General features: G+C 56.2%; 1 protein-coding gene across 1 annotated transcript; it reads left to right on the top strand.

Annotated features, from left to right (window-relative positions):
- The first annotated feature begins 294 nt into the window (after positions 1-294).
- WNT11 (Wnt family member 11) lies at positions 295-19796 on the top strand. The gene is made up of 6 exons (XM_007461699.1): positions 295-548; positions 2411-2593; positions 9904-10139; positions 11718-11995; positions 14746-15038; positions 18966-19796. The coding sequence occupies exons 2-6, from the start codon at positions 2511-2513 to the stop codon at positions 19138-19140; spliced, it is 1065 nt and encodes a 354-aa protein (XP_007461761.1). The 5' UTR covers positions 295-548; positions 2411-2510; the 3' UTR covers positions 19141-19796.
- The last annotated feature ends 2303 nt before the right edge of the window (positions 19797-22099 follow it).

Below are 22099 nucleotides of genomic sequence, written 5' to 3'. Positions count from 1 at the left end.
CTGACCCCAAGGGAGGTTCCGAGCCGGGCCCGAAGCAAGGGGTCGGGCAGTTCGGGGCTGACCACGGCAAGTGGATGCCTTATAGAGAGACCAGAATTGAGAGGGCACTTACTTTACACTTCATACCATCCCCAGAGGGGGGACACGGGGGTCCAGGAAGAGGAGGGGACTTGCCCAAGGTCCCAGGGCGCGGGAGGCTGCTGCGTATCTCACCTCGAACCCCGGTTTAGCGCCCCCTGGCGGGCCGGGGGCTCAGGGAGGCGAGGGCTCCCTGACCCGCGAGGCGCGGGCTGAGGGTGACCCAGCGGCCCGCGCGGCTGTCCTAGACACTCTGACACTGGACAAGAATAACCTGTCGGAACCCAGAGGCCCAGGCCAGGAGCCGCCTCCCCCAGCGACGTGCTGGGACAGCGAAGGGGGAAGCCCGGGACTACCGGGGCCGCTCCGAAAGAGCCGGGAGTAGCTTGGACGCCTGGGTCCCCGTGCGCCGTGACCCGGGCGGCCCCTCCTCTCTCTGGGCGAGTTGGGCTGGACACGGATCCCCTGCTGTGAGACCGGGCTCTCGTCTCTCCGAGTGCAGCCTTTTCTCCTCCCTACCCTGGAATGCTGGGCGCCTTAGGGGGGAGCCCACACTTTGGGAGGGGGTGGGGGCGAGGAGAGACAGTGGCTGCCCCCCCCCCCCAGGCCCCCCCCCCCCATATCCAGCCGATATTTTTCTCGTTCTCAGGAGTATGGTAAACTTTCAGGGCCAGTAAGACAAAAGGTTTGGATACAGGCTGGGTGGGAAGAGGGGGCACAGTTAGACTGCGACCCCAGCTGAAACACCAACCCCCGCCTCCCCGCCCCCGTGCCATAATTCGGCAAAGTTTGTAGCGAGCGCCACGGTGTTAGGCGCCCAGCTGGGGGACTCTGCAGAGGAGAAAGAAAATGTAATTCAGAGTTTTCTCCCTGCCTTGCTCTGGGTCATGCCGAAGGCTCCAGGAAACAGTGGGATTTAAAATGTGTGTGTGTGTGTGTGTGTGTGTGTGTGTGTGCGCGCGCGCTTAAGGCGCACTCGTACATGCACACACTACACAGGGAGGGGACCCCCCCCCCCCCGCTTCTCGCTCAATCGCCCCCACTAAGGCCCCTTCTTTTTCCAACTCCACAAACCCTTTAGAAAGGAATCCTTTGTCTGCTCCTCCCCAGGGTAGAGGGGCTGAGGCTGTGTTTGCCTCCGGGAGAACGCCAGTTGTTGGTAAATTTGGAAGAAGCTGGGAAGGGAGTTAAGGATGTGAAATGAAGAGGGGGAAAAAAGGAGAAAAAGAAAAAAGCCGGAGAAAGCGACTCTGCGGCCTGCGGGCGGGGTAAGGGCTACTCCGCGGCCCCAGGACGCCGCCTGGCGGGCGGAGGCGGCATCGCGCCGGCCCCGTGAGCTTCCCAGCTTAGCCGAGGCCAGGCTGCCCAGCCTTGAATCCGGCCTGGTCACCATCCGACCCTCCAGAAGGGCACCGCTAGAGGGACTCAGAGACTCAGGACCCTGAACAGCCTTCACTGTACAAAGACCTTTGCCATCCCATTTCTCATCCTCCCCTTCACAGGCTGAGAAACTGATGCCCAGAGCCAGCCCCCAATTCCCTGTCTTCTCACGGGACACCGGGTAGACATGCGAGTAAAACACGGGGCATGGACCTGCCGCTCGCTGGCTGAACAACCCTGTTTCACATCTCCGCGCCTCCGTTTTCTCATCTGTGAGATGGGGGCAGTGATAGTATCTATCTCCCAGGGTTGCTGGGAGGAAAAAATGCAATCGCGTTAGGTGAATGTTCTTTTTAAAAGGTGAATTATGTCCTAATCACAATTTGAATCACAATTGTGCCCCCAGTTTACAGAGGGGGTAAACCGAGGCCCAGCAGGGAAGGAGAATGGCCAGGCCCAAAATAACTAACAATTAATATTGCGGAGATGAGTACCCAGATCCTGGGCCCCGAATCTGCTCCTCCCCTCGCCCGCCCGCGGTCTCCGCCCTCGACCCCCTTCGTCTTCTTTCCGTCCCTCTCGAGAACTGTGTGCCTATCCGGGCTTCTCCCTCTGCCAAATGTCTTTCAGCCTCGCTCTCTGAGGGTTTCTCTCCCTCTCGCTGTCTCTCTGCCTGGTCTCTCCGGAGTTTCTGGTCCTGTCGCCCTCTTCGCTTCCCGCCGGGGCCGCACTAGGTGGACAACCCCTCGGCCGCGCTCCGGAGGCATTTAATTCGAGCCAGACGCCGGCCGCGTCCCGGGCTGTGCGGGGCGGGAGGCTACGCCGGCCGCGCGCCCGGCCTCCCGGGCCCCGACCCCTCCTTTGTAATTTGAATAAAACGCCCCCCCGCCCCAGCGTGGCCCCCGCCCCGCGCGCAGCCTTAACCCGCTGCCTCCGCTCTCCCCGACTGCAGGCGGCGTGCGCGCAGGAGGAGCGACGGCGGCCAGGCGCGCGGCGGGACTTCGGCGCGGCTTCCCCAGGGTGCGACCCCCCGGCGCGCCAGCCGCGCGAGGATGAGGGCGCGGCCGCAGGTCTGCCAGGCGCTGCTCTTCGCCCTGGCGCTCCAGACCAATGTGTGCTATGGCATCAAGTGGCTGTAAGTAGGGACCCGCGTCCACGCACATGGGCCCCGGGACCCGCGGCTGGGGGAGGCGGAGAGCCTTAAGGGGCCCCCTGGATCGGGCCAGCGTGCGCAAGACCCGGGAGCAGAAGTTGCCTGGGGGTCGTGGGCAAGTCACCCTTTTTAAGCCTCCTTTTCCTCCTCTGTTAAATATTGTCCTTACCTGCGGGAGGAGCAAGACAGGGCGTGGAGGACGACGGAATTGCCCTGTTCCGTGCGGCCGAGCGTTGCGCAAGACCTCCACAGGGGCAGATGGAAAAAGACCGTGGTCAAGGGGCCCGATCTAGAGGGTCTGCGCCCTGCACACAAGGCCTGCTCAATATTATGTTCCTTGACAGTCTCCTGACCCTAGCTGGAGGTTCTCAAACAGTCCAGACCCCTCCACCTGGGTGACCTTGGGGAAGTGTCACTCAGCTTCTTGGGAGCCTCAGCGTCCTCCTCTGTCAAAGGAGGGTAAGATGAGAAGCGGCTCATGAAAGAACCCCATAAACTGTGGGCTGCTGAAGGGTAGTCCTTTAGATAGAAATTATTAATGGAGGGTTAAGTGGGAGAGAGACTCCTTTCCATCCAGCAGAAGGGAGTGCCTGCTCTGTGCTGGGAGGGCAGGGAGAAAGGAGTAAAAGCCAGCCCCTTCCTGGAGGAGCTGCCCTCTGGTCTGGAAGAGATAAGCCCAGGCTGTAAATAACTCCAAGTGCCCCAGGAGAGCCCAGGGCGGTGTTGTGGGAGCCCAGAGGAGAGGAGATCACCTGGTGGGGGTCACATCCTTGGGACCCTAGGTAGATTTTTCATGGGTGGTGCTCCTAGGATGGGCCTGAGGAGTCTCTGGGAGTTTGGTGAGTGGGGGCAGTGAGAGAAGGGCACTTCGGGTGGAGGAACTCCCTGAGCGGTGGAAAAGTCCAGGACAAGACACAGTCTAGAGTTCCAGGTCAGGGGCGGGGAGCCATGCAGATAAGACAGGCATGGGACAGACTATGGGCTGGGGAAGGGCTTCGAGGACGGTTCGTGGATTAGCTGGAAGACGGGGCAATAGTGGCTGGGCCACCGGCAAACAGTCTTGAGGTCACCAGCCCTACCCCTTCTGGGGCTTAGTTATCCATTAATTCTCTTAAGAGGGGAACCCCCATCTTCTTGCATTTCTTGTTTGTAAGGAGAAGCCTGAGCTCAGCAGCTTCCCAGCCTGGGGGCACCGGCTCTTCTCAGTCAGTCCTGACTAATTTTATGAGAAATCAGCCGCTTTCCTTCTACTGCTGGTACCTGGCACTGTCGCAGCTGGTGAGAACCTCTGATCAGGGAACCCAAGCCCTCCTCACTCACCACCAACCTTTTACAGATAAGGAAACTGAGGTCCAGAGAGGGAAGGGCTTTGTTAAAGGGCCGGCCCAAGGAGGATCAGAGGCCAAGAACTGGGCTCGCCCCTAGAGTGTTCTGGGGGACACTGCTATAATTCCCACACCACGGTGGGAACGCCGAGGCTCTGAGAAATGTGTGACTTTTACAGGCCCCCAAGCTGGCACGTGGCTGGGTAGGGTCTGAAATAGATGGCTAGTTCAGCCCAACATCCATGCTGTCCCCACTGCATAGCCCAGGCTGCCACAAACAATGATTACAACTCAGTGTCTGCCTTAAAAGAGCTCCCAGCCTGTTGCGGGAGACAGACATATAAAACGTACCAAGTGGACTTTGGGCTGTGTCCTAGGAGAGGGAGCATGGGAGCCCAGAGGAGGTGTGGTTAGCCCCACATAAGGGAGGTGACTCTGAGTCTGGCTTCAAAGGATAGATAGGATTTCGATGGCCGTGGATGGAATGCAAAGCAGGCATCCTAGGCAGAAGGAACAGCAGGAGTAGGACGATGCGTGTGGGGAAACAGAGAAGCCAGGAATTACAGGAGCTTACTAGTAAATCCCCAGAGCTTTAGACATTTAACTTTGATAACACTCCTATGAAGTAGGTGACATTCTTATCGCTACCATTTTACAAATGAGGAAACTAAGGTACAGAGAGGTTAAGTAACTGGCCCAGGGTCACACAGCTAGTTAATTAATGGTGGATGTGGGATGAGAAGCCAGGGAGACAGGCTCCATGAAGCCAAACCTCCTTGATAGTGGTTAAACTCTTGCTGGAGCTGAAGATAGAGGGGGAAGCAGGAGAAGGAGTGGAGTTTTAGAATAACAGCTCTGTGTGTGTCTGTATATATATGTGGCCTTGGTACATGTCAGGCACTGTTCTAAGTGCTTGATGTATGTTGTTTCATGTAAATCTCCCAACCACCATGTGAGGTGGGTTCTGCCATCACCCTCATTAATCAGAAGAGGAAGTGGAGGCTCAGTGTGTCTTTAACAAACTGGGTGTCACAGCTAGTAGGCAGCAGAGGCAGGACTTGGAGTTAAGTTGGTGGCTCTGGGGTCTCTTGGTCACAGGGAGCCACAGGACAGTTTGGGCACAGGGAAGGGTACAGTGGGGATGGGAAGCTGGGGACTCATCCAGGAGACTCAGCTGTCCTGGGGATGTCCCAGAGGACCCTGCTGCCCTGGGCTTTGGAAAGTGAGCTGAAGAGGAAAGGGGTATTTGACATGGGAAATGAAAGTAAACGTGGCTGAGTGACCCAGATTGCCCACTCACTGGGGACCTGGGACTCAGCTTGGGTTTTCTGTGGGGTAGGGGGTAAGGGAGAAGGGATGGAAGCACCTGATCAGAAATAACCTGGGGGACCCCTCCCTACCTCACCTCCCACCCAAGCCAGGTTCTGGGAGACTCAGACCAGAAGTGTGGGGACATCCTTTTCTGGCTGCCCTGTGGTGGGCAGGGAGGATGGTTCCAGCCTTCTGTGAACCACTGGGGTTGCCCAGTGAGGGGAAGGCCTAGGGTGGCTGGGAGGACCCATAAAGGCCACTCCAGCCACCCCGGGCAGCCCCAAGCCTGCTGCTTTCTCCGGGGCTGGGCCTCTTGAGGAAGAGTCCTAAGAGACTCAGAAGGGACACAGCTGCCGCAGAGAGGCCGGGAGGAGCACCAGACCTGAGTTGGGAGGCCTGGGTCCCAGCCTGAGCTCTGCCAGTTCACTAGCCATGAGCCAGGCTTCAGGCAAATCAATCATGTTAGCCTCTCTGAGCCTCAGTTTCCTCATCTCTACAATGGGAGTGAAAGAGCCCTAGCCTGTGATAAGGAGTCCTGGGTTCTAGCTTGGCTCTGCCTCTGATAGGCTGGCTGTGTACAGGTTAGGGCAAGCCCTGCCCTTCTCTGGGCCTCAGTGTCCCCACTTCCACAATGGGGTGGGGACGCTGAGGCCTGGCGAGGGGCAGTGACTTGCCCAAGGTGGAATGTTAGATGTGCTGAGATGGAGCTGAAACCCAGGTCTCTGCGCCTCCCCCGCCCCTGCCATTCCCAGGAGAACCCCAACTCCTGAATGAGAGAGACCTCGGCCACCCCAGCGGCACCCTGGGCATAGACCTCCCCTGTGAACTCTCTGTTTCCTCCTGTCCTCTCTTCCACCCTCTCCCCCATGCACCCACCCCCAGATAAACCAAAATGTTTTCAATTAGGGGTGTGCTGCAGTGAGGCAAGCCGGAGGGGATGTCCAGACGGGTAACTCCCCCGCCTCCCACCCTAATCCTTGATTACTTCCCCAAGGGGGCCTTAGTTAGAAACGGTCATTACCACTAATTACCAGATGACCGCATCGCCCTCCTCGGGAGTGGAATCTGCTGCCTCCCGCCTCCTGATCTCCCAGTCTGCACGCTCCCGCGAGCAGGCCTCCCCCAGCACGCCACAGCTGGCCGCTCTGTCCCAGCCGCTCTCTCCGCAGCCCCGCACCCACCCAGGACCTCCAGAAAGCTTCCCGTTCGTCCTCTGCCCACCTGGGCAGTCTGTGCCTCACCTGGGAGCATCCTCACCGGGTTTCCCTCATCGAACCTCTCTTGCCACCAGCTGGGGAGGTGGATGCCTGATGACTTAAGAGGTGGACAGACTGACCCAGAGTGGCCCAGGGTCCCCAGACCCCAGGATCCCAGAGGACCCCTCTTTGGGAGCTGCAACCTCAGCTCCCCAGGAAAAGTCTCAGCTTTACATTATCCACTTTCTGAGCAGGAGCCCAGGGCAAGGACCTGGGAGGCAGCCACCCTGCATGAGTGCCTGCTGTGTGCTGGGTACCGTGCTGGGTGTTTTCTCGTGTATCTCCTGTAACCCTTCCTGTTGTGAAACAGAAAAGTGGCTCAGAGGGGAAGGATGGAAGCCGGGCAAGGGTGATGGGCAGAGCAGGCTCAGGACAGGCTGAGCGTGGACGGCCCCAAGCCCAGTAGAGAGGGGACCTGGGAAGGTGAGGCCAGGTTTGAGGGAGGATGGTGTCCAGAGGAGGCCGAGCGCCTGGGCACTGGAGCGCCTCAGTGTCCTCCTCTGTACAAAGGGGGTGATAATCTCCCAGGCCCCTCAGGCATTGTAAGAATGGGATGAAATAAGAAGCTCTGTAAACTGGGGAGTGCTGTGCCCACCTGGGACAGTGGGTCCATGCGCATGGACAGTGTTTGCTAGGTGGTGGCAGAGGGGCTGTAACAACCAAGAAACAGGCTGAGGGGATGATATCTGTCCCTGTGTGGTCACCCCTCATCCAGTATGTGTTGCCAGAATTCAGGCAGCAGTTTCCCCAGTCATAGGCAGGGTCAGGCAACCATGCCTGAGGTCTGCATCCAGATACACCAAAGGTTTCTTGGCTCATGCCTTGGTGGGGTAGGGATGGGCCAGGGGTCGCAGTGAGGCAAGATGGCCCAAGATACCCACAGTCAGTCTCAGACAGGCTGCGCTGTGCCACTCCAACCACAGACACCAGGCCATGCCCCCTTGCCCTGGGTCTGCTTCCCAGGCCCCGGGGATGATTTCTGTATTTTGGAGGTGTAGGATGGGTGGGGCATGGCAGAGAGAGGCAGCAGGAAGCAAACTAACCTATTAGTACTCAGTGTAGCACATATTAACTCATTCAGCCCCTACAAGACCTCTAGGAGTCCCCATTTTTTAGTTGATGCTCAGAGAGGGGCAGCAGTTTACCCAGGATTGCCCAGCACATAGAGGCCAGAGCTTGAGGCACAACCCAGGTCTTCTGACTCCCTTTGGTCCAAGATTCACGCGGCAACAAGCAAGGGATCCCGTTTATGAATGCCCCAAGTGCTTTACATCCATTATCGTATTTAAGTCTTGCCATCACCTTTTGAAGTAGAATTTATCATTTTCTTATAACAGATGAGGACCATGAGGCCCAGAGAGGTTGGGTAACTTACCCAGCCCACACAGCTGGTGCCCAAAGCCTGAGCTCTTCCCTGGGCCAGCCCATGAACTGGAACATCTGGGTCATTGCCTTATAACTGGTGATAGGTCTGTGCAGCCATTAGACAAGGGGCTCCTTGAGGAAAGGATCTATGTCTGGGAAAAGTTGGTGCTTAGTAAATATTTCTTCCACAAGTAGATCGAGTTCATTTATTCATTTAGGTACAGGAGCAAGGGGAAAGGTATTCCTGGCACCAGGAAAAGCCTGGGCATATGTGTGGTAGTAGGGCAGTCCCTGTCAGAGAAGCCAGGAGTCTGGTGTGGCAGGTATTAGGACACATGGGGGACAAGGACGGGAGGCCAGAGAGGGCTTTAGGGCCAGGTTTTGAGGGGCCTTGAGGTCAGATGGCAGCCCTTGGCCTTGACTAAGTGGGTGCAGGAAGCTAAGGTAGGAAAAGGCCACCAATGCAGTAATCTAGTAGCTTCCATCACAGAGCCCTGACCATGATGTGTCAGCCCTGGGCAGAGCATGTGACCCACATTGAGTTAATCCCTCGGACAATGCTGGGAGATTGATGGACAGGAGAGGCTACCTGACTTGCTCAAGGTCACAAGGGGAGTGGGGGTGACAGAGCCAGGAGTCTGCCCAGGCCCGTGCTGTTCTTTGGCACCAGGCTGCCTCTCTTGGGATCTCAGGCCAGGGCCTCGAGGAGCTGGGCCTCACCGGGTCTCAGTCCTGACGCTGGGTGAGGTCTGCTGTGGTCCCAGCGAGTGGGGCACCTAGCACTTGGGCCTGAAGATTGGCCCCTTGTTGCTGCCTGTCCCTCCAGGGTCTCTGCTGGGTTTCTGAGGACCAGCTGGCCCTAGGGTAGGGGGTGGGTCTATGTGGAACCCTTTAAGGCTGTGGGGTCCCTCTAGCCTCCACTTAAGTGGAGGGGCTGCCTGATGCAGTCTGCTCCTCAGCGAAGGCCTGGGAGGAAGCTGAATGCGGGATCGACCCCTGATCCTAGAGTCTTGGAATCCCAGTGCCCAGAACCAGGATCTGGAAGCTCTTAGGTCCTATAACATCACTAGAGGTCATAGGGACCCCCTAGGCCAGCATTTCCCAAAGCATGGAGGAGGTCAGCATTCCTCAAATATAGGGTTTTGTGCTCAGCAGACTTGGAAGTTAAACAAAACCAAGCCTGTTGCTTTGCTGCAGGACTTCTCAGGGCCTTTAAAATGTAAACGTGCATTACTAACTCTTCAAGGGGGGGGTGTAGTATATCACATTCCCCAGCTGTGCTTGATTGACCATGGATCCCTTTTTTCAGAGTGTGTCCCTGGAACCCATTCTGGGAAATACAGTTTAGAGGTATAGACACTGAGACCCAGAGAGGGACAGTGATTTATCTAAAGTCACATAGCAAGTTAATGGCTAAGTCCAATTTATCAGCAAATTGAGTGGCTCTTTAATCTTTTAATGAATCTCTTGCATGTATGTGGGATTTTACAGCCTAATAAATGGGTTTAATAATTAAACGAAGCCATAATGGGAAGCTCCTAACTCACACTGTGCATCTAGTAAATGGTCAATTAATAGTATGTATTACTATGATGATGATGATTATAATAATCCAGCACTTAGCACAGCGTCTAGCATGTTCACTATTGAATGAATGTTGAATAAAGAGTAATCATTCACAGCTGTGTGGGACTAAATAAGGCAGTGGATACGAGTGCTTTGTGAACTATAAAACTGTTTATTGTTAGTATAATTATAATAAAGCTTAGGTAGGATGGGGGCCATGATCCTATGTTATGAATGAGGGCCTAAGGCCCAAAAAAGGACAGTGATGTGCCCAAGGTCACACGGGGGTGGGAGGAGGAGCCGTTACTCTGTGGGGGACAGTGCTTGGCCTCCTGGTTTCCCAGCTCCTTCCAGCAAAGGCTCCAAGACTGGAGGAGAGGCTGGGGCCGGTACAGCGGGTGGAAGCAGCGGGGCCCCTCACAGCCCTGACCTCCCTTCCGTTGGTGGCTGCCTTTTGGCCTGTGTGCAGGGCGCTCTCCAAGACCCCGGCGGCCCTGGCACTGAACCAGACGCAGCACTGCAAGCAGCTGGAGGGCCTGGTGTCCGCGCAGGTGCAGCTGTGCCGCAGCAACCTGGAGCTCATGCACACCATCGTGCACGCCGCCCGCGAGGTCATGAAGGCCTGCCGCCGGGCCTTCGCGGACATGCGCTGGAACTGCTCCTCCATCGAGCTCGCCCCCAACTACCTGCTTGACCTGGAGAGAGGTAGGGGGCCAGCGGAGGCTGCTAGGGCCTGCGGAATGCATGCGGGTGGGGTGGGGTGGATGAATTCAGGCATAAATCTATGTGTGTTTAGATAGGTGGGTGAATTCATGGATGGCTGGCTGGAAGTGTGATGGGGGGATGAGTGAATAGCCGGATGATGGATGGATACACGGATGGGTGGGTGGACATGGGTATTGGGACGTGAATTGTTGAATGAATGAACATATAGTGAGTGAATATACCAGTGCGGGGAGCCTGAATGACAGTACAAATGCACATGTACCCCTCACGCCTGAACAAAGGAATGAATGATGCAGGAAGGCTCTGGGGGTGGGGGGCTCTGTAATGAGAATGCGACTGAGCCTGCCCTCGGGGCAGACAGGTGTGGAGCAGTTAATTCTAGACCATCCCGGCTGAAGGTGCTGGGAAAGGCACAAAGTGATGTAGGGACTAAAGAACATCTGTGGAGAAGACTTCCCGGAGGAGGTGGCTTCTGGGGGTGGATTTGGGGGTCCTATGTATCATAGAGAGGCTTTTGAAGGGTAGGAATGCCCCAGTGGATCTCATCTTTCCCCCGCACGGTGACAGCTAATGTTTGTGCAGCACTTTACAAAGCCCCCTTCCTTCCTGAATTATCTGAGCTCCAGAGCAAGGCTGTGAGGTAGGTATTATCATTCCCACTCTACAGTTAAGGATACTGAGGCTTGAGAAGGGGGGTAACTTGCTTGGACGCAAGGCCAGGACACCCCACTGCCAAGGCACGCTAGGCTCCATCTTAGTTCGCTAGGGCTGCTGTAACAAAGCCCCACGCGCTGGGGGGCTTCTGACAACAGAAGAATTGACTCACGGTGCTGGAGGCTGGAAGTCTGAGGTCAGAGTCAAGGTGTCAGCAGGGGTCCCTCTGAAGACACTGGGGGAGGATTCGTCCCTGCCTCTTCTTAGCTTCTGGGGGCTGCCGCAGTCTTCGGTGCTCCTTGGCTTGTAGCTGCATCACTTCAATCTCTGCCTCTGTCACATGGCCTCCACCCTCTTTGTCTCTGTGTCCCCAGTTCCGTCTTCCTATAAGGACACAAATCATTGCATTAGGGCACACTCTGCTCCATCTAATGACCTCATCTAGGTCAGTTACACCTGCAGAGACCCTATTCCTAAATAAGGTCACATTCACAGGGATCAGGGGTCAGGACTTGACCATATCTTTTCAGGGGACACATTTCACCCCACAGCAGGCTCTTTGCTCACTGGTCTTTGAGGAGCTCAGGGACTGGGCCTTCTGTTCCCGAAAGCAGCCCCTAACACTGGGTGCAGGGCAAGCAGGGAGGAAAGTGCAGTATGGTGAGCGTGTGAGTGAGGGTGTGCCCTGGGGGGCTGGCTTTGCGTGCTTCATGAGTGTGCGGGTCAGCTAGTGCGTTTGGGGGAGGGTGGGGCTGTGACAGATGTATGGTCGTCGTGCCATCCTCCACCTGCTTGCTGCCCCTGTCCCCGCCCGACCCCGCAGAGGCAGGTGGGGGCCCTCAGGTCTGGGCAGGGTCCTATCCCTGGGTCGCCCGCCCCGGCTGACCCCACACCTCCCCACAGGGACCCGGGAGTCAGCCTTCGTGTATGCGCTGTCGGCGGCCGCCATCAGCCACGCCATCGCCCGGGCCTGCACCTCCGGCGACCTGCCCGGCTGCTCCTGCGGCCCCGTCCCAGGTGAGCCACCCGGGCCCGGGAACCGCTGGGGAGGATGTGCGGACAACCTCAGCTACGGGCTCCTCATGGGGGCCAAGTTTTCCGATGCTCCTATGAAGGTGAAAAAAACAGGATCCCAAGCCAATAAACTGATGCGTCTACACAACAGTGAAGTGGGGAGACAGGTAACCACCCCCACCCCCCCCAGATGGTTGTGCTTGTGCCAATTGGCCGGAAAAGGGCCGCCCAGTGTGCCCCAGTGGAGGGGTGGCGGGGGGACGGGCCCTGATCCACCCACACTGATGTGCTCCTGGCCTCCCCTGGCTCTTCCCCCTCCAGCTGCTTGGGGCTTGCCTGGCTCCTCCTCCTCCAGGGGGTCCTCCAGGATTTGGGTTGGAGAACGTCGGTGGAGCAGAAGGAGCACTGAGCTGGGAGTCGGGAGCTCTAAACTCACTGTGTGACATTGGGCGAGTCACTTCCTCCCTGGCCTCAGTTGTTCCCATCTATAAAATGGGGTGGGTTGGTGCTCTCTGGTCCCCATTGGTCATGTTCCTCAGGCTCTTCCTCTGGGGCTCTGGGCCAAGGCCGGTGTGGAAGGAAGCATGGAGAGGGCTGCAGAGCAGCAGACCCTTGCGAAAGGGTTGTCTCCTTGGATCTAATGGGGACTCTCTCCCAGCTCCAAAACCCACCCCAACCTCCTAAACATGGTTTCCCCTCCATGTCTCTTATTATCAGTGTTGCATTAATTCCTCACCTCATTCCACAGGAGGTTGGGGTGAATGCATAAGTGAATGAATGGACCTTTTTATTTTTTGAAAATTAAAAAAAAACAAAAAACTTTGTACCAATCAGTGTGCCAGACACTGTGGTGGGTGCTTGATTCGTTTTCTCTCCCGTAGTCCACAAAACCACACTGTGAAGAGGTACTGTTACCCCTCCTTACAGATGGGGAACTGGTCCTGGAGGGGCAGAGTGTCAGGTGTGGATGGCATCTCATGACCTCTTCCCTGCAGCCCCGTTAGGCCCATTATGCAGAAGCACCACGTGAGGCAGAAGGAGCTTAGGTGGCTTGGCCAAGGACACACAGTGCAATGGAGCCCAGGCCTATGGGACTCCAGGTCTAGAGGTTTCCTTGTCCTCACCTTCCTCTCTCTCTGGTCTCCCTCTTGTAAGGATTCTAGGACGTCCAGGCCATTTTTGGGCAGTTGGGGAAACTGAGGCCAAGTCACCCTGTGGATCTGTAGCAGAACCTGGCTAGGGACCCAGAACTCCTGCCTCCCAGCCCTGCTGGCCCACCCCCTCCACCCTTGGAAACCCATTGGAAGCCCTTCACCCAGCCTCCTGCCCAAGAACCCAGCCCCACTCCTGCCCATGGCCAGGCCTGAGCCTCATGCTGCCAGGGGTACAGCCGTCCCATCCCACAGTGCAGTCCAAACAGGGTCCTCAGCCTCAGAGGCACATCAGCCCTTTCCCAGGGGCCCTGATGCCAAGGGGCTGGCCTCCCTGGGGCTGTCTGCAAGGGCCTGGGAGGATAGATGACAGCGCGTTCAGCACTGGCACCATGGCCTCAGGAAGCCTGGGCCCCTTCCCCCCATCTGAGCTGAGGAGCTGAATGTGGTTTACCTCTCCTGGATGACTCAGAAGTACCTTGTGCCCTTGGGAGGCTGAATGTGCCCTGCAGTCGGGTTCACTTCATTATGTGCTCTCCACAGGCTTCGCTGAGACAGTTCCAGACTCTAGACCCAAGTGGACTCCCTCATTCCCCACTTCCTGGCACTGTGAGGGGTAGGGAGCCCTGGGACCTTGACCAGCTTCCTCACTAACTCCCTGTGTGATTTTGGGCAAGTCCTTGCCCTCCCTGTGCCTCAGTTTCCCCATCTTTTAGATGCAGGGGTAGGCCCAGGGGACCCATAACCCTTGCAGTGGAGTACACAGGGCAGGCGGTGGGGTGGGGGGTAGGCAGAGGGATCTGAGTCCTGTGTGCTAGGAGTTGGGGCTTAGACTGCAGAACTGAAAGGCCTGCAGGAGGCGCCCAACTCATGCCCCTCAGGTACACAGGGAGAAACTGAGGCCCGCGGAAGATAGTGGCACAGAGTCACTTCCAAAGCCAGGGCTAGTGTCTCCCCAGGCCCCAAGCCCAGGCCTCCCCTCTCCACCATAATTCTTACTTAGACTGATTTTTCAAAACCAAATATTGATTTAACTTTTGTAGTTCACAAAACTCTTTCATATATGTCATCTCGTTGAATCCTTTCAACGACTCTGCAAGGTAGCAATTACACACCCGCTCAGCACACGTGAAGACAGGTGCTGAGTGGTGACGTGGCACCAGGCAACAGAGGGGACGGCCAGCCAGGCCAGGGTCCCCCTGCAAGCACCCACCTCTTGCCTCTCCTTCCCTCCTTCCCTTCCTTTTCTTCTCCCCGCCACCTTCTTTTCAGCAAGTATTTTGTGAGAGAGAAAAAGCATAGAATAATGAAAAGCCATGGCTTTTGGAATTGCCCTCAGACCTGGGTTCAAATTCCAGCCCAAGATCTTCTAGCTGTGTAGCCTTGGGCAAGAGACTCAGCCTCGCTGAGCCTTCATTTCCTCTTTTTTAAATGGGGAAATGAATGATATCCCCCATGAAGGGCTTCTGTGATGATGAAGCCATTTTAAGTGTGAGAGCACTTGGTACACTAGGTGTATAAATGGCATCCATTACCCCTGCAAAAGCCACTCTCTTTCTGCCCCTCCCAGCTGCCCCCCAGGTTGGAGGAGGAGCTAAGGATCCACAACACCCCCCAGCTTTAGAGCAAAAAGCCCCGTCACTTGAGGCCCGGAGCAGGTGGTGACTCCCTGAGAGCACTGGCAGGCAGAAGGGTGGGGCAGGGCCCCGGGGCAGGCCAGGGAGGGGGCTCTGGCTGCCCAGCCCGACGCCCTCCGCTGTCCGCAGGCTCTGCGTGCCTCTCTGGAAATGAAGTGTAAGTGCCACGGGGTGTCTGGCTCCTGCTCCATCCGCACCTGCTGGAAGGGGCTGCAGGAGCTTCGGGATGTGGCCGCCGACCTCAAGACCCGCTACCTGTCGGCCACCAAGGTGGTGCACCGACCCATGGGCACCCGCAAGCACCTTGTGCCCAAGGACCTGGACATCCGGCCTGTGAAGGACTCGGAGCTCGTCTATCTGCAGAGCTCCCCCGACTTCTGCATGAAGAACGAGAAGGTGGGCTCCCATGGGACGCAGGACAGGTAAGGGCCCGCCGCCAGCCTGGCAGGAAGGGTCAGCCATGTGGCATGTGGCACACGCCCCATCCCAGCTCGGGGCCAGGCACACAGTCAGCATTTGGGGAATGGAGTCCCCGCCCAACTGAACGCCAGGTGGAGGTGTGGGGCCCCAGGGGCCCCTGGCAGAGCTCCTGGGCATGGCTGTTATGCACCTCGCCCAGGCAGGGGCTCCTGGGGAATGGAGGCTCGTGGGAGGCCCCCATCCCACCTGCCCCCTAGTGTGGGAGACAGAGGGTAAGACACAGTGACTGTATTGGGAGACAGAGGCTGGGAAAGAGGCTGCCTCAAGTAAATGTCTGTCAAATGAATAAGCGAAGGATAAATGTCATACAACCTGTGATCTGGACCAATGAACTGAGGCACAAGGGGAGGTGGGAGCAGTGGCCAGCCCGTGGCCGCACAGGAAGTCTGCACAGTGTGGAGCTGGAACCAGGACAAGCGCTTTTCAGAGGGGCAGCAGGAGAGCGAGGTCGGCCTGCATTCTGTGGAGAGACGGTGCTCCCATGCCCCCGCCTGCGTTCACCCACCTCCCAGCCCCCCATTTCAGAGCCAGAGCTGGCGTCTCTACAGCAGGTCCCATCACAGCTGCTGAAGCCGATTCAGGACAGGAGAGAAGGAGGGAGCCAGTGATGACTACAGACCTACTATGTGCCAGGAGGGGCTGGTGAGGATTCAGGGGAGCAGCTCTTCCTGGAGATGGTTCAGGAGGAATCCAGTCCTGAAATGCTATAAAGAAATAGTTCTGCAATCAAATACGTTTGGAAATTCTCTTTGGCGATTTGCAAGGCACGAGAACATATTAAAGGCTCTGAGGAATCCCGCAGTAAAGGATCTGTCTAAGCCAGTGTTTCCCAGAGGTGTTTGGCTGTGGAACTCTTTTATTAAAGAGCCCCTAATAGCATTCCACAAAACTAGTGTTCTTCCAGGTTAAAAGAATATTGAACCAGAGTGAGGGTGTCTGAGAACGTGTCTGGCACATAGTTGGTGCCTGGCCAGCTTTTGCTTCCTCCTCAGCCCACGTTCCTGTCTCCAGGAGAGGGGGACTGCTTTGGGGGGCTCCATCCTCACAGGCCAGGGCAGCAGGCTCTGCAAGGAGGCCCAGGCTCCCATCTGGAGGCCAGATTGAGAGACTCAGGCAGAATGAAGATGGAACCAGGTCAGGCCAGGGAGACAGGAAGGAGCGAGAGTCTGGGCCGAGGCAGCCAGGGTGGGTGTGATGAGGATGGGGTTGGGGGGAGGATTCTAGAACCCAGAGGACCTGGGAGAAGCACATTGAGGACCCCAGAGCAAAGAGAGGGTCTCCCTGGATCCACGGGGTGCTGTGTGTGTGTGTGTGTCTGTGTGTGTGTGTGTGTGTCTGTGCGTGCACGCACGTCAGGGAAGGACAGTTCCCACCCTGACGCTGCAGTTTCCTAGCTGTGGGACCTTGAGCAAATCCCTTCACCTACCTGAGGCTCAAGTCTCGTCTTCTGTGCTAAAAGGATGATACCACTCACCTGGGAAGGTTGGCAAGTGATTCTAATCACATTTACAGAGCAGCCCCTCCTTGCTGGGTGGTGTCAGTGCCGTAGGAAGGGTTTGTGAATGACAGTCTCCCTTCCCCGAGGCTGCCAGGCCTCTTCCTTCCCAGCTGTCCCGACTCTGCACCTAGGACTTGCCCCCAAACTATTGACGAGGAGGCCCCATTCCACAGCACCAGCTACCACCCTTGCTTTCTCAGAATGCTATCCCCCACCGCCCCCAGTCTTCCTGCCGTGCTCAGTCCTGGGCCTCTGCAGACAGCTGTATGGGTCAGCTCTTCCTGCAGTAACAAACAGCCCCTACATCTCAGTGGTTCACAACCATAGACACTTCTTACAGCATTACATGAGGCTCTGGCAGGCACCAGGGATGGGGAGGGACATCAAGTGCTCAGACTGTGACAGGGAAAACTGGGAGCCCAGAGGGGCCCTGACTCAGCCTAGACATCAAGGAAGGCTGCCTTGAGGAGGGGAAACGTGAGCTTTACTAGATTAGCGATTTGGGGAGTACAGGGGATTGGATGCAAATGAGCTTTGTTAACTGTAAAAGGCAGGTACACAGGTGGTACACATGGCTGAGCCCCTAGCTGGGCAAGATGCCCTCCTCAAATCCAGCCTGGTGAACTGAAGCCTCCTCAGCAGTTCCTATTCCAAACTCTGAAACCTGCCCTTTCTCCAGGCCCCAGCCTCCCCAGCTCCCTCTCACAGGCACCATCGCGGGTCTTCTCTGGCTCTGAGGTTGGAGGCCAGGTTTCAAACATTGCATGTCAGGGACCCAGAAATAAAAATGAAACTCTGCCCCCTTCCACTGCCCTTTCCTAGAGGAGTCATCCAGAGACCTTCAGATTCAGGTTGAGGGAGACTGATGGTGTTGAGTGACTAAACAAAGCCCAGAAATGTTAAGTGACTTGCCTTAAGTCACACAGCCAGTAAGCAGCAGAGCTGGGGTTTGAACCCAGGTCTGTCTGGCTCTGGGGCCTGTGTTCTTTCTGCTCTTCCCTCCTGCCCGGAACTGCTTACAGTCCCCACACGCAGGTTGCCGTCTCCTCCTGACTCTCCCTCCAAAGTGCTCCCCTGCTTCCCTCCCCATGGCTCCTTCCCAGCTCAGGCCTCAGCTTCTCTTACTCAGCTGCTGCTGACAGCAGCCTCCCTGGCCTCCCTGCCTCCAGCCCTGCTCCTCCATCCATCTCTCAGTCCCCTTAGATTAGGTCAGGTCAGGGTGTTTGTCCTCCTTGCCCCCAACACCCTTTCTCCTCCCCTCCGTCTTAGATTCCTGTTCATCTCTCATGCAGTGGCCTGGATGATCCCTCCCCCTCCAGGAAGCCTTCCTGAACTCTCACAGACCCCGTGCTCACCCTGTGTGATGCTGGGCAAGTCCCTTCCCCATTCTGTGCCTCAGTTTCCCCATCAGGAAATATGAGGGTTGGATTTGGTCATCTCTAGGGCTTGCCCACCTCAGACATTCTGGGATTCCTTGGTCCACATGGCTGTGGGCATCCAGCTGCATCCCATGACAGCATCCCTGTCGAGCCTAAGCCCAGCTAGATGAAATGCCAACCTGCACAGATGTTTCTTTGCAAGACAGAAGAACTGATGGCAAAGGATATTTGGGTTTTAGAGCGACCTTCAGTGTTTTCTTTGCCCACAGAAGTGATTCAGGAAGAAATGCAGCCCCTGGCAGCCCATGGGTTCTCTGCCCTTTAGGGTGGGGAGAATATGCACTGGATTTGGTTTCAGGACCCCTGAGCTTGAGCCCTGCGTATCCACAAACTCCTATGAGACCTTGAGCGGGCCTCTGCCCTTTGCTGAGCCTGTTTCCACCTGTAAAATGGGCATAGTAATTCCACTGACCCAGAGACTCTGCCTGCCTCGGATAAGATAAAATACCGGAGGGAAGCGCCTGGTTCAAAGGGGGCAAATTATTGACGGACCCTCTGTCTCCACCAAGAGAGTGCCAAACGCTCAGTTTGCCTCACATCCGATGCCATTTGTTTGTTTCAGAATTTATCCTGGGATTCTAAAAGTAAAAATGATCTTTACGCTTGTTACAATGTAATTAAGGATTAAATACGAAGATAGGATTATTAGACAGTGGTTTGAGACACTTCCAAGTATTTAGAAGTAGAAGATATAGGAAAAGAGACAAAGGAAACAAAGCACCCCCTCATTTTGACGAATGCCTATTGGAAACATAGGGAAAAGTGAGAAGTACCCCTGGGAAAGAGGGTTATTTTAAATTCCCCAAAGACCAAAACGCTGTCCAAGGGGGACTGAGGCTGCAGCCGTGGTCAGAGGAGGCTGGGGCTGCCTGGCTGGGAGAGGGGGGACTGGTGGGTGACAGGATGCTCACTGACCTCCCCTCCCCCTCCAGGCAGTGCAACAAGACGTCGCATGGCAGTGACAGCTGTGACCTCATGTGCTGTGGACGCGGCTACAACCCCTACACAGACCGTGTGGTCGAGCGGTGCCACTGCAAGTACCACTGGTGCTGCTATGTCACCTGCCGCAGGTGTGAGCGCACGGTGGAGCGCTACGTCTGCAAGTGAGGCTGCTCTGCTCCTCGGGGACCCTCAGAGGCTGGCCAAGGGGCCTGGAGTCGCCCCATGGAGTTTGGCTTGTGAATTCCAGATGCTAGACATGGAAGGAGGCTTGTCCTTTGCCTCCACTTGGAAACCACCAGGAACAGAAGGCCGGGCCACTCGGGAAAGAGGGCCAGGACATCAAAGGAAACCGACAAGATTAAAAATAACCTGGCAGCCCGAGGCCCTGGAGTGCCCACCTGCTGCCTTCCAGGCGGGTCTAAGAAGCCAGGGGCATGGGTTTGGCAAGACTGGTACAGACTCGACCTTTCCTAGCCAGAGGCCCCAGCCTCCTGGGAAGTGGGAGGTCAGCCTCTCCTCACCAGAATGTTCTGCAGGCCTAGCCCTCGAGACCCCCGGCCCACCCCAGGGTCTGAGCCTACTGGGCCCACCACATGGAACCACTAGCTTGGGTTGTAAATGTTTCTTTGTTTTGTTTTGTTTTTCTTCCTCTGGGATGTGGGAGCTACAGAAATATTTATAAAACATAGCTTTTTCTTTGGGGTGGCTGGCCTCAATTCCTCTTTATATATTTTATATATATAAATATATATATATATATGATGATCTGTATTTTAAACAAGCTCTTTAAACAGCTGTATGAAATAAATGCTGAGAACCCCAGGCCGCCCCTGCATTTTCTGGCCTCCTCAAGTGAGCTCAGAGGATCCTGGGGCTGGTTGGGTGAAGTCTCCGGTTCCCAGGCGAGGCGGCGTCCGATTGATGTTCCCCACACGCTCCACCACCCAGCTCAGGCCCCAGCCTCCTTGTAAGATCTCCCGGTCAAGGGCGAGGACAGACGTCTTGAAACCCAAACCCAGCTGTCAGACTCTTTGTTCCCCAGGGACACACATGCAGGCGCACATAGCCTGGCTGTGTCATCAGACCTGCTAAGTGGCTTCAAGAGAAAACCTACCCGGGAGCTGGGAATGCAGACCTCAGGGAGGTGGTGGCAGAACTGCGCCCCAGCGAGCCCTAGCAGGGTTTCTGTGTGAAACCTGTGGGGAGGGCTTTTCCCTCCCTAGCCTCAGTTTCTCCATTTGTAAAGCTGGTGGTGGAAATTGAGGGGTGGTTGGAAAAGGCCCCCAGCTTCGTGTCTGGACCAGGCTGGCTGCAGTGGGCGTGGTTGGATTCCCATTCTGTTTTGAAGGTTGAGCCATTAGATTTGTTCTTTTCATGGTTGTGGGACTTGAGGGTGAGGAGGACCGAGAAGGACTACGAGGGTTTTGGCCGAGTGCCTGGAAGCATGCTAGGACAGGGGTGGAGAGAGAACTAACTATAGGGTTCAGACTCCGTGGAGATTGTGATGTCGGTTGGGTCCCAAGTGGAAATCCTGAGTAGACAGGCAGATAATCAAGCCGGGCTCTGAGGAGAGCCTGGGGCTGAGATGCACATTTGGACATTGTCACTAAAGGTGGACTAGAAAAGCAAAGAGGGCCAAGGCTTAGGCCTGGAGCATTTGCACTTTGGAGGTCAGGGAGATGAAGAGATAAAGAGGCGAAGAGACCAAGAGGTAACAGCCAGGAAGATGGAGAATCCTGGGGGTCTTAGCTGTTGCCAAGTGAATAGAGGGTCTTGGAGGGGTGTGGGTCCCAGTTGCTCTCTGAGCTTCAGCCCCTCTTCCTGGGACATGAGCAGTACTGATGAGCAAGTAAAGAGTGTCCTGGGCTACAGTAGGTCCCCCAAATGGAAGTAATTATAAATCATCTGTATCTGCTCTGGCTGTGGGGTGACCACACCAGACAAAGGATGTGAAAGAACATTATAAACTGGACTTCGGTGAACAGGGAGGAGACACAAACGCTGAGGGGAGAGCTCTCCACTCCCCAGAGCCAACTGAGACACAACCTGGGATGGTGGGGGCAGATCCAGGGTGGGATGGTGTGGACACGCCCGCGGAGGCTGGACCGATCACAGGGTGGGAAGAGGAAGGGCTGTGTGGCCAGAGTCACAGAATCAGAGGCTGGAAGGAACCTCGCTCGAGGTTAGTCTTCTGGTCTCTCAATCTGTTTTGCAGATGAGGAAATTCCAAGATGGGAAGGGCCTTTCCTGTGGTCACAGAACTGATAAGAGGCCGAGGCCTGGTGGTGGGGCATTGCAGGGCGGGCCTCCCACCAGCATCTCTGCAGAAAGCTCACCCTCTGTTGAACAAGCACCTGGAGTGTATGCTCTCCCAGGGTCAGGGCCGCCTCTGCTCCACATTGGCTTCCATGGCCCATAAAACCAATCCCCAGTTCCCTGGCCTAGCATACAAGTCCCCTCCCCCAGGCCCCAGGTGACTCTTCCAGCCACATTTCCTGCAACTTCCCAGGCACCCTCTCTGTTCAGCCTCCCTTTGGGCATCTGCTGTTCTTTCACAGCAGGCCTGGAATGTCATTTTCCCTGCTGGAATCCCACTCAGCCTTCAGAGCCATCTCTACAAAGCCTTTCCCGATGCCCTCAAGCTCTATACAACCCTTTGAACCTTCAAAGCAGCCATCACACTCATGCTCACAGTGGCCCACTCTTCCTCCAAGGCCCAAGTAAATGGTCCCCTCCTCCAGGAAGTCTTCCCTGACCACCCCCAGCCTGGGGCAGTGGCCTCTTCTGGGTTCCCATGGCCTCTGTGTTCCTCTCCCACTTTGCACTGAGCCAAGGTGCTGTAGAGGTTTGTGTTGTGTCTGTGTCTGCCTCACCCTCCCCCGCACCACTGCCCGGTCCGGGGCCTCCTCATGGGCTGGGACCAGCCCAATTCACCCATGGGGCTCAAGGGTCCAGCAAAGTCATCCTAGGGGCTGAGTACATGTCTTGGAAATGTTGAATTTTGGGGTGTCATTCGGACCTTAATCAGGACAAGCAAATGGGGAAACCAGACCAAGGCTCCAGAATGACTCTCAGAAAGGCTGGTCATAATAATGTAACTGCTACCTGTTACTGTGCACCTGCT

The sequence above is a fragment of the Lipotes vexillifer genome, unplaced genomic scaffold (genome assembly GCF_000442215.2).
Source record: "Lipotes vexillifer unplaced genomic scaffold, Lipotes_vexillifer_v1.1 scaffold223, whole genome shotgun sequence".
Lineage (NCBI taxonomy): Eukaryota > Metazoa > Chordata > Mammalia > Artiodactyla > Lipotidae > Lipotes > Lipotes vexillifer.
This window is presented reverse-complemented; position numbering and strand designations above follow the sequence as displayed.

What these genes read in the sequence shown, in the direction of transcription:
- WNT11 (XM_007461699.1), top strand. Translation starts at nt 2,511, where the DNA reads ATGAGGGCGCGGCCGCAGGTCTGCCAGGCGCTGCTCTTCGCCCTGGCG. An exon ending in TGCTATGGCATCAAGTGGCT is followed by an intron (nt 2,594 to 9,903) that starts GTAAGTAGGGAC and finishes GCCTGTGTGCAG; the next exon opens with GGCGCTCTCCAAGACCCCGG. An exon ending in ACAGTGAAGTGGGGAGACAG is followed by an intron (nt 11,996 to 14,745) that starts GTAACCACCCCC and finishes CGCTGTCCGCAG; the next exon opens with GCTCTGCGTGCCTCTCTGGA.